The following is an 11,379-nucleotide window of genomic DNA, read 5'->3' on the forward strand; positions in this document are numbered from 1 at the left end:
AAATGAAACAAGATAATGATCAGCCATCAGATGAAAGTGAAGAAGTTAAATTTATTACTATTACTTTATATTACTATTATTTTACTACAGACCTCCTGTTAGACAAGAAACCTCTAAAGAGTGACCTCCTTAGGTTATTCAAAAGTTCTGCTGCCCATTATATGATCATTGGGACTGCACTTGATCTTGAAGTGGATGACCTGTTACCATATCCAGCAGCTACTACAAGCAATCTCATTCAAGTATTCAAGAGATGGATAGACTCCAATAAAAGAGTGACCTGGAGGAAATTACTTCAAGTTTGTGACGATTTTCCAGAGGAACTTGGAAGAGTGAAAGTTGACGTGGAACAATTTTTATCATCAGACAGAGCCCGTGAAAATTATCAAGAATAAATTATACATGCATGTACTGTACACGCACTTCCTAACATTTCATTATGCATTGCATTTGCCTGTGTGCTTAGTACATTGAATTATTATAAGTTAATTCTTTTTGTATCCTTCTCAATTAATTTTTACCATACATTTGCCAATGAGGAGCCATCATAATGCAACAACTGATATTTGTTGTTCATGCACTTTCTATGGAATATGCTTATTGGTGTTTTTGCTTGAAAGCTGAGATAATTTCTGGGCCCGCATAAATGCAAGGGAGCAGTCATTGGAGAAAGCTTAGTTCACAACAACTTCATTATTATAACTATTAAATTTTTATATGCATCAGGAAAATAAGATTAAGAATTCTAAAGAAGGCAATGAACTACATTGTAATTATTTTAATAGTCACAAAAATTAGACAAAGAATTGATACATTGATGATACATTTCATTGTATCCATCTAAGGTGTATCCATATAAGGTATATATGATTTAAAGCCAAACCCGCTGACTCCAACCATCACTGATTACTTTTAGGATAGGTTTCAATGATGTTGTAGGTAGTACGAGTGAAGTAAAACTGTGGGTCTGTGAAACCTGTTGATTGAAGAAGAAAGAACAATTCATCAACTGTATGGAGATGAGAATGTGACGGATTGAATGACATCATAGTGAGATCAAGAAATGACTTTAACTGAAAGAGAAATAGAGAGAGAGGGGGAGAGAGACAAAATTAAATTCAAGCATGTACATATAACTTTGGTCAAACATTAGTGTATTCAGACACAATCAATGGTGGCCATTGGTGGGAGTGTATTTCTAAAAAAATAATCTGTACCACTGAGTATACAATGTAGCTAAAAATATCTTGAAATTTTGCATCACAAAAGTTAAATGTCTTTATAACAATGTTTCACTCAATTAATTATCATTTTGACAAGAATACATTTAATCTCTCTGCATGGCTCCAGTGTCCAGTGTTCAGGCCCAAAGTTCCTGTACTATAGTACAGGAACTTTGGTCAAATTTTAGCAAAAATTTCAATGAAAAATTCTCCATTTTATTACATTTTCTGATGCATATACATGTTTTTATGTTGTGTAGAAAGTTTGAGCTGACTAAATTTGCTCCAAAATTGAACCAAAGACCCGGCCTGTATACATAGTACAGGATCTTTGGCTTCAATCTCTCTCTCTCTTACCTTCTCTTCTGCTGGTGTCCAGTGTGCATCATGTTCTCAATAACCACAACACGACTCTTATTTCTCTTAGCAACTGATTCAACTTTAGATAATATCAGCAGAGCATCTTCATCTGACCAATTCTGTAGAATATCCTTTAAAAATGAGTGAGGGAGAGAGGTAGATTATTAATGATAATTATTGTTTTAGTGAAATGTGTTCCTCAATATTCAAAGCTTCAATGTAATCCCTGATAAAGACGAGAGAATAAAAACAAAAATTGAGAAAAAATTGAGAAGACCGTCATAGAAAAAATTGAGAAGACCAAACATACAATTTTATGTTGGTCTTCTCAATTTTTTGTTTTTTCTTTCTTCTTTAATTATTAGGGATTATGTGAAAGCATGGTGAAAGGTATCATAACTGCCAAAGCTATAGTTGCTATTGCAACATGTATAGTATGTTTAAGACACCCAAACACTGACATTTACACAACATGCATTTACATAGACAATATATATATATGTATATATATATACTTGGGGCGGTCAAGAGGAAAATGTAGCACGAGGCAAAGCCGAGTGCTACATAAGTTCAGCGTCATTGTGAGTCAGCTCACTACATACATGTACATTGATGTCCCTTCCTCACTTCAAATTTTAATAACATCAAGCAGAACAAGTTTGTTCCTTTCATCTTGAAATCATAATGTTGAAGTACAGCCTACAGGAAGGCCCATGCAGTTCACCACCAATGTCACATATATGAGAATATGATCAGAAATATGGATCATCGACAATTATTGCGGGGGCGTTGAGTCAACATTCCAGCATCATGGAGAAGAAGAGGGTTGGTTTTTAAATGTTCTTATAATCCTTTCCTGTAGACTTCCTTCACAGTTATACTGTGCTCTAATCTATTGGAGCTCAATATCTGTTATTCAAAATCTACTACTATAGTCACATCATTCACCTGATAATTGTTATCATAACTTCATTGGCTCATTTGGTACAGATGAGTCAGCATAAATGTCTTCATTAGTAAGGAAGTTATCAAAGAAGACAAGTCACTCTACACAAGAGGCTGTGATTAGATTGACAACTGTAGCCCACACTCCTTCTTCTTCTGCTTCCCCTCCCCCTCCTCCACTCCCTACAGCACAACCATGTTCATCATTACTGCTAGTAAGACCATCGACAAGATCTAATACAAAATTATCAGATAAAACTAAAACAGTGAGTTCAATTTTTACTTAGTCTATTACTTATACTTCCGGCATTTCTTGAAAACAAAGGAGAAACGTAATGATACCATACAAGATATGATTCAAAAAGATGTCATCAACATTCACCTTTATTGCAGTAAGCATTATTTACTGGCACATATTTATTGTTGCTGTGTCTTCTCTATTAGTTATGGTCGCCTTGTCTCATATCAAGCCACATGGGAATCCATGGAAGTAAACTTATTATTATGAAAAAAAATTTTAAGCATTGTGAATATAAACTAATAATTTTTAAAACACACACTTCACACACGCACAAAGTGTTATTAATTAGACATTGCCTTTCTCAGTAACATTTAGATTTGGTGCCAGCGAATTGGCAGATTCAAAAATGTCGTCCAAATTAGCTTTCAATTGAGCTAAATCATGATCACTCTTCTTCACATTAGCATTGACTTTCTATAAACAAAAAAAATAATAAAAATAATACACATAACAGAAACATCATACCTCTATAACAACTTGTGCTCTACTCAAATTATCATTGACAATGGTCAAATTTTGACACGTTAGTCGATACAGTTTTAATATTCTATCAACAATATTCTTACGGAGGTTAATATTAGCATCACCTAATTTAAACACACAAAAAAACGTTTAATAAGTCACTATAAATCATTGTTACCTAATCTCTTGTGGAGCAACCTACGGTAATAAGAGTGTCGTGTCATTATTAATGTGTGATAATGGATGACAACTTACGAAGGAGGCACCCATTGAGGTTTTCGGAGAAGAGAAGGTGAGTCCCCACTAATGACTGACCCGCCCTCTTCCTTTCCCTGATCCTGTACAGAACTATCAATGTCTACAAAATTAATGATATTTTATAAAAATAAACAATGTGTCTACCTTCATCCTCATCTTCCTCTTCTTCTCCTGTCATTATTTTTCCTTTTGGATGAGACGGCAGCATGTCAGTGTTGATCTCATCCTCGCTACTCTCACTGTCCTCCCCTTGCACTAAAGACGCCATTGTTGGAAAGTCACACCTATTCTATCACCCCGCCCTCTAGATCTACAATGAAAGTAATAGAGCTGAGAGGTAGTAGTGTTTGACTTTTAAAATGATTAAAATTTTCAGCAGTTTATTATAGGTTGTATATGCAAAACAAGGAGAATGGTCTATAAATCTAATGTTTCATTAACATGTGAGTTAATTCAGTATATACTGCAAGTTTGCTTGATTGTTTGACTGATGTGTGTTGTTAGTGTTATGTCAAGTTGTGTGGGGCATTTAATGTCATTATGAGCAAAGAAGATGTGTGTCCATGTCTTTCTGCCAAACTTAAAACAATAAAAACAAACTCTCTTAGCATGGCCTTAGCTCTGGTCAACTCAAGTTGACTCCAATTTTTCCACAGACTTTATGCATTTGATTCAATTATTATCAGCAGAGTGTATTGATACTTAAGCCAAATACATGTAATTTATTGTGCACTCAGCCTTTTCATTATGTTATTAGAGACTTAGTGTTTCTTGAATAATGTAAATGTATAATAAAACTTGCATAACTAACTTGCATCTGTCAAATTTAGTCCAAAATATTCATAAAGTGAAACACAATCAGTTAACCATGTGGACAACTGTTGTTTACTAATTTTATGCTAATTGTTTGTAGCATAAAAGTTTTTGGACATTCATTTAAAATATACATTGCACACTAACAATAACAGTCCGGCTAGACTGCAGACAAAATAATCAATCATTGAGCAGCTGCAACCATATGAGTCAAAAACTATAAAAGAGTGACACAAAACATCCACCAATAGTTCAATTTTATGGAAGAATAATGCATTACTTAGCCTTAGCTGGAGTGCTTTGTGCTCTCTTGCTACAAGTATCTGTGGCACAAATCCCAACGTTAGTAGTATTTAATGGCTTTTTTATTGTTTTTTATTCATTAGATGTTATGCTACACAATACTACTACATCACTACGTATTATACAGAATACTATAGCTATGTGACAGGCTATCACTCTTGTGGATGGTGGGGTGGGAATAGATGTGTCAGTGGTTATGGGTAAGTAAAAAAATTAGCTAAAATACCTGTATCATTTTTTATTTTATTAGTCGAAGATCTCGTCAACGCTCTAGACAATCATTTGCATCACGCTCATATGCTATTTGTTGCGCACAATTTAGTGGAAGTCACCCCAATTGTCAACGTGAGTAATTGTAATAACTCTATCCATTATAATCATATTTGTGTAGCTGTATGCAACCCTTCTTGTGCTAATGGTCGGTGTACTTATAGTTCAGCATCTCGTAGCAATTATTGTTCTTGTAATGCTGGATGGAGTGGAGGAGCATGCAGCATAGGTTTTAATAACTTTTATAGTGCATTGCATGCTAAATGTTGCAATGTCTATAGATATAGATGAGTGTACAACATCAAACTCACCACTGTGTCACTCTCTTGCTAGATGCATTAACACGTTAGGATCATACAGATGTCAGTGTCAGTCAGGGTATGTATTTAATGGAGATGGATACACTTGTACTGGTAAGTATAAAACAATACTGCATCTTTTACTAATACCAACAAATAATTTTTTAGATCTAAATGAGTGTACTAGTGGTGATCACAACTGCCAAGCTGATATTTATTGTGATAATATTGTTGGTGACTACAAGTGTAGGTGTGCTCCTGGTTTTCGAGGAAATGAAACTGACCATCACATTTGTGATGGTAAATAAAATTTAGAATGTATCATAAACTAATGTGAGTTTTATTTGCAGATATTAATGAGTGCAGTGTTGCTAATGGTGGCTGTCAGCAAACTTGTATCAACACTCCAGGCAGTTACTATTGCAGTTGTTTATCAGGATATAGACTCACTAATGACAATACAACATGTCAAGGTACTGTGGTATCATGATGCTCTTTCTTCATTTTTGTATTATAGACATTGATGAATGCAGTGAAGGGACTCATGTTTGTTCTAGTGCCTCTAATAATCATTGCATAAACACAATTGGAAGTTACAGGTGTGATTGTAATACTGGATATCAGGAAGTTAATGGAGTGTGTACAGGTATGCAATAAATAAATTATAATGGCTTATCGATGTATTTCTAGATATCAATGAATGTGCCACTAGTAATGGAGGGTGCTCTCAGATTTGTAATAATACTCAAGGCAGTTTCTTTTGTTCATGTTTACCTGGATATCAACTAGACAGCAGATTTACTTGTGGAGGTCAGTAATGTGTGATATTATAATAGTAGCATTGAAATTATTTTTGTTTATCAGATATTAATGAGTGTGATAGTAATCACGGGTGTCATCATGCTTGTGTTAATTTAATTGGAGGCTACAAATGTGACTGCTTTCTTGGCTATGCATTAGACAAAGACAACTTCACTTGCATACGTAAGCATATATAGAATCAAAGTTTAAAGCACTATCTTCCTGTAGTTCAAGAATGTTCACCAAAACTAACAGTGCCATTAAATGGCAACCTATCTTGTCCAAATGGTCAAGTAACTAACACATCATGTGATACATCATGTGATGCAGGATATGAACTCACTGGACCAGCAGAACGTACCTGTCAACCTAACGGCTCATGGACATCTCCTCCTGCTAGATGTACACCAATGAAGTGTCCAGAATTGGAGCAACCTGAAAATGGATACATTAGATCACCTTGTCCTGAAACTTATGGATCAACATGCTCATTGCAGTGTGTCTATGGATTTGAAGTAGCAAATGGAAGCACATCATTTAATTGTGAATTGACTGCTGACAAGAGCAATGTAGAGTGGACTGAGTTTGGTACTTGTCAAAGTAAGCAAAAAATCATAATAAGCATAAAATATTTTTTATTATAGGAAGACCAGTGTGTGATGATAATACTTGTGTTCATGGGAAGTGCATTGAAATTAGTCAATCTGAGTTTCGTTGTGATTGCACTGGAACACTTTACACTGGTGAGAGATGTCATCGTGGTCTCATTCTTGTTCCTGAGATTGGAGAATTGCAACCTTTCAGAAGTTTTAATTTACAAATAACGACAGCTGTACCTAATGAAACATTGAGACTAGCTTTACGTGAATCTTGTAAATTTGGTGGTGGGGGACTGTTCCTCAGACCTTGTGAAGTTGAATTTGGGCCATCATCAACAACAGCTACTTCTACTATAATTGGTGGTTTTCCAGGAATATATTATTTGAATTTTAATGTAAAAGGACCCAGTGCAAATGACTTTGAAGTCCCTCCACCTGTGGCAGTCATTGTCAGAAGTGGACGAACTCCTTATTATTTCACAAAATTAGACAGTCCATATGTATACAATAGCTGCTGTGAACTTGAAGAATCACAGATGCCTCTTTTAAAATGTGGGTCAAATCCACGAGCTAGTGTTCAGTTTACATCTTCTTGCTCTTGGGAGTCTTTTGGATCCAATGGTTGGAAGACTAGTGGAATCATATTCTCCAATTATAACAATTTATCTTTACCTGTTTCTGTTGCTGGAATAGAGATGTCCAAAACAGATTCTTTGCTTTCTCTTAATGTACCAGCTACCAAACAGTTTCAAAAATGTGAAGGAGATTGCAATGGTGTTTTAAAAGAACTCTCTGGTGATGAGAAGTGCTATGAATATATGCCTACAACTGAGGATTTGAGTGAATTTGCATCAAAACAGTCACTAACTGAAACTTTCCTTGCTGAAGCACAGTTAAAACTACTGCCAAAGTGGCTAAAATTGATTGTACCAGATGACAGTAATGCACTTAAGAAGCTGGTTGAAGCTGATTACCGTGTATCAATTGTTTCTGAAACCGAAGTACTTCAACTAGTTGGCTGTGAGTCTCTCCTTCTTGATACTACTGGACAATTTAGTGTACTGCTTCATAATGGGCCACTGGGTATAAACCTAAATACATCGACACTGAACATTGAACAACAGTCCTTATCTGCTCCTATTAAAGGATCGTTTTACTGTATTGCTGTTGATTTATGCTCTGGAGATGTATCTCCTCTCTATCTTGCTGTTCCTCAATCGATACAAGAAGATATTGTGAGGATTAGCTTTTTGAATAAATTCATTAGGAAAGGATGGAGCTTTAAAATGCGGAGCTTTATATTTTGGGAAAATCCTGTGAAGATGAATGATATTCCAACATTCCATTATTGGAATGGACTGACTCATAATTACCAGTTACCTATGCAAGAATCTGACATAAAAATAAAAATGGCATCAACTGGTTTGTTTAGTTATGGAGAGACAGATGTGTCATTTAGTTTTGATGGTAATGTATCCTACGAGTATACCTTGAAAAGAAGCGAGGTAAGTTTTAGTATATTATTGAATTATTGATTTAATTATTTTTTCTTATAGGCTGATGACTTGATGTCATTTGGTGAGTATTCTCTGAAAGTGACAACAAAAGTTCATGGAAAGCACGAATCTCTTTCACTTCAAAATGTATCGTCTTCAGCATTCATTCACTTCCAAGGTACACTTTGTAGTCTCTTATATTTTCTATTTTAATTAAAATAATGTTAGTTTTTCTGGTTCAAGCTGTTTTCAGCTAATAAAATTTGAGTTACAACAGTTTAGAATAAGCCAATTTTCAAAAATTAGCTGCTAGCCCATGGTTCTAAAAAATGGCTTTGAAATCACCTTAATTGTTTACATTTTCTGATACATATTATTGTACTTATGCCATCTAGAAAGTTTGAGCCGATCCCAACAAGTAATTTTTGAGATATGGCCATTTTTTAAATCAGCAATTTTTTGGCAAAAAGGCAAGGTTACAACCCATGTTTCTTTCGGAAATTGCTCCAAAATCACTCCAAATTTTAAATCCATTTTCTGATTTATATTGATGTCCTTATGCTGTGTGGAAAGCTTGAGCTGATTCCCACAAATATTTAGCATTTTAAAGAATGAGCCAATTTTTCAAGAAAAGCAGCTATAGCCATTTTTAAAATCAGCAATTTTTTGGCTATAGCCAATAGTTTTTCCAAAAAATGGCTCCAAAATCACTCCATTTTTTATTACAATTTTTGATTACATATTATTGTACTTACATATATGCTATCTAGAAATTTTAAGCCAATCTCGACAAATATTTTTGGAATTATTTGCATTTTAAAAGTGAGCCTGTTTTTGGGAAAAAGGAAAGGCTATAGCCCATGGTTTTTTCAAAAAATGGCTCCAAATTTTTATTACATTTTCTAATACATATTGATGTCCTTATGCTGTGTGGAAGTTTGAGCTAATTCCTACAAATAATAGCCATTTTTATAAATCATCAAATTTTTGGAAAAAAGCCAAGGCTATAGCCCATAGTTTTTTCAAAAAATGGCAAATTGCCTTAAATTTGTATTACAATTTTTGATACATATCAATGTTCTGATGCTGTGTAGAAAGTTTGAGCTGATTCTGATTAATGTTTTTTAGTTATGGTTATTAGCATTTTTAAAAATGAGCCAATTTTTGGAAAAAAGCATAGGCCCATGTTTTTTTTCAAAAAATGGCTCCAGATCATCCCAAATTTTTATTACAATTTTCAATACATATTGATGTCCTTATGTTGTGTGGAAAGTTTGAGCTGATTTCCACAAATATTTTTGAGTTATTAGTATTTTAAAAAATCAGCCAAGTTTGGAGAGAAGCTTTAAACTATAACCCATTTTTTCCAAAAAATGGTTCCGAAATCACCCCAAATTTTTATTACAATTTCTGATACATAATTGATGCCCTTATGCTTCGTAGAAAGTTTGAGCTGATTCTGACAAAAAAAATTATAATAAAAACTATAACACAAACTGAGTATCAAGTGTCTTCTTCTTCAAATAGATCCTGTTACATTCAGCTGTTCAACTGGATCAATCCCATCTGGAATATCATTTAAACTCTCTTACAGGGTCGAATCAACAGATGGGTTTTTCTTTAATTTTTTCCAGCTACCATACGATACTTCCTACTGTCCGGTAGATACCTTTATCAACCTTAATTCTCTTCAAGAAATGAATGGCCTCAGTTTTTATTCAAACTGCTTAGAGCTAGTTTATGACTCACTGGTTTTAGGTATGCTATCACACAAGTTTTACATACCAATGGATTCCAATACATTGTGTATTGATCCTCAAGATTTTACAAACTATTTTTCTACTCCTTCTTCATTTGGGTTATGGGTACAATCATCTCTCTCTCCTAGCCACTTGTCATATTATCAATTGAATCCACTTTTCAAGCTTCAACCTGGGAGAGACAGGGTTACTGTGTCATTAGGTTTTTCAGGCACTGCTGATGAAAAGGTTGGACTTCTTCATTCTGTTGAAATTGCAGTGCTTGATGGCATTTTTGAGTCTCCCATCATCTTAAGAGACAAAGAACTCTCTTTTACTGGCTTAACTGTAATATTCAACAATGATTTATACTTGGCACAACTCAAAGGAACTTCACCGGCAACCACTTCATGGGGACAAATGATGATTTCAATTAATGGTTGGTTTCCGCGTTCTGATGACAGATTCCTTGTTAGGTTGGAAGGGAGCGTCAGACAGTATGTCAGAAACATAGCAAATCGAGCTAGAATGAGACTTGGAACTGCTGATGATGAAGTCAGTGCTGCTAGTGATGGAGTACAGACTGCAACTACAGCTCTTGGAGATGTACAAGTTCAATTTACTGCTGCTGAACAAGAATACCAACAAAGACTAAGTAATAAAAACAGACTAGAGTCTGAACTGGTTGAAGCTGAAGAAGTTTTACAGAATGCAACCGGTGAGTTGAAAATGGCAGAAGAAGCTATTGCTGCTCTGTGTCAAATCGAAACTTGCACTCGTATGTGTGTAAGCACATCAAGACCTCAAATAGTTACTGAGGATGTTTATAAAACTGAAACTGTGAGTTGTTCCTCTTTTTGTCCTAGAAGAAGTTACAGAAGTGTACCACTATATTCTTTCTGGAGATTTCGCTGGCGCTGGCAATGGCGATGCTATGGCAGAAGTATATTTTGTAGACTTTTTAGATTATGTATATTTAGACGTTGTAGATCAGTATGTGCCCCATACTGGTATTTCCATACTATTTGGCACACTGTTCCTTACACTTATAATGTTCCTTGTGAGAAGCCATGCAATAGAACAGTGTTTGTAGGCCGTATAAAGAAAACTATAATGGTAACTGATCCTTGTGGCAGTACTGTCCCTGATGCTACTTGTGCCCGTACAAATGAACTGTGTCAAAACCAAAGAGATTCTGCTTTTGGTTTAATTGATGAAAAACGTCAAGACCTTACAAATCCACTTCGTCAACATAACTCACTCAAACGTCAAATATCTATTGCTGAAAATAATTTGCAGAAATCATCACTTGCAAGAGACAGGGCAAGAGATAAAGTGTTGAGAGCTCAGACACAGGTTGATGAAGCTGAAGAAAGAAGAAATGCAACTTTACGCTTGCAACAAACTATCCGTGAGTCAGATGACATTGGCTACAAAGCTAGTGAGCTATTGAAGAGTTCTGATATTGCTAACGTATTCAGTATAGCAAACATCTCTTTCACAGTAATGC

General features: G+C 34.9%; 3 protein-coding genes and 1 long non-coding RNA gene across 4 annotated transcripts in view; 3 read left to right on the plus strand and 1 right to left on the minus strand.

Annotated features, from left to right (window-relative positions):
• Positions 1-386, plus strand: LOC109584089 (uncharacterized). Its single transcript, XR_002185843.1, has 2 exons — positions 1-36; positions 91-386. It is a non-coding gene; the product is annotated as an uncharacterized LOC109584089 (long non-coding RNA).
• A 1,833-nt stretch (positions 387-2,219) lies between these two features.
• LOC109584083 (uncharacterized) lies at positions 2,220-3,137 on the plus strand. The gene is made up of 3 exons (XM_019999663.1): positions 2,220-2,794; positions 2,854-2,920; positions 2,973-3,137. Exons 1-3 carry the CDS (start codon positions 2,588-2,590, stop codon positions 3,020-3,022), a joined length of 324 nt encoding a protein of 107 aa, XP_019855222.1. The 5' UTR covers positions 2,220-2,587; the 3' UTR covers positions 3,023-3,137.
• On the minus strand, positions 3,004-3,858 carry LOC100634613 (uncharacterized). The gene is made up of 5 exons (XM_003388428.3): positions 3,694-3,858; positions 3,547-3,649; positions 3,470-3,489; positions 3,295-3,416; positions 3,004-3,243 (listed from the first exon to the last, which is right to left on the minus strand). The coding sequence occupies exons 1-5, from the start codon at positions 3,815-3,817 to the stop codon at positions 3,115-3,117; spliced, it is 498 nt and encodes a 165-aa protein (XP_003388476.1). The 5' UTR covers positions 3,818-3,858; the 3' UTR covers positions 3,004-3,114.
• Positions 3,859-4,633: 775 nt separating this feature from the next.
• Positions 4,634-11,379, plus strand: part of LOC109584082 (uncharacterized) — an 8,490-nt gene continuing 1,744 nt past the window's right edge. Inside the window, exons 1-14 of the mRNA XM_019999662.1 lie at positions 4,634-4,704; positions 4,749-4,865; positions 4,916-5,010; positions 5,057-5,164; positions 5,217-5,348; positions 5,403-5,534; positions 5,585-5,707; positions 5,752-5,880; positions 5,925-6,044; positions 6,099-6,218; positions 6,264-6,635; positions 6,680-8,139; positions 8,191-8,308; positions 9,658-11,377. Coding sequence (XP_019855221.1) covers positions 4,634-4,704; positions 4,749-4,865; positions 4,916-5,010; positions 5,057-5,164; positions 5,217-5,348; positions 5,403-5,534; positions 5,585-5,707; positions 5,752-5,880; positions 5,925-6,044; positions 6,099-6,218; positions 6,264-6,635; positions 6,680-8,139; positions 8,191-8,308; positions 9,658-11,377 — 4,817 coding nt within the window. The remainder of the gene's footprint in view (positions 4,705-4,748; positions 4,866-4,915; positions 5,011-5,056; positions 5,165-5,216; positions 5,349-5,402; positions 5,535-5,584; positions 5,708-5,751; positions 5,881-5,924; positions 6,045-6,098; positions 6,219-6,263; positions 6,636-6,679; positions 8,140-8,190; positions 8,309-9,657; positions 11,378-11,379) is intronic.

Source organism: Amphimedon queenslandica, unplaced genomic scaffold, assembly GCF_000090795.2.
Source record: "Amphimedon queenslandica unplaced genomic scaffold, v1.1 AMPQUscaffold_13249, whole genome shotgun sequence".
Taxonomy (NCBI): domain Eukaryota; kingdom Metazoa; phylum Porifera; class Demospongiae; order Haplosclerida; family Niphatidae; genus Amphimedon; species Amphimedon queenslandica.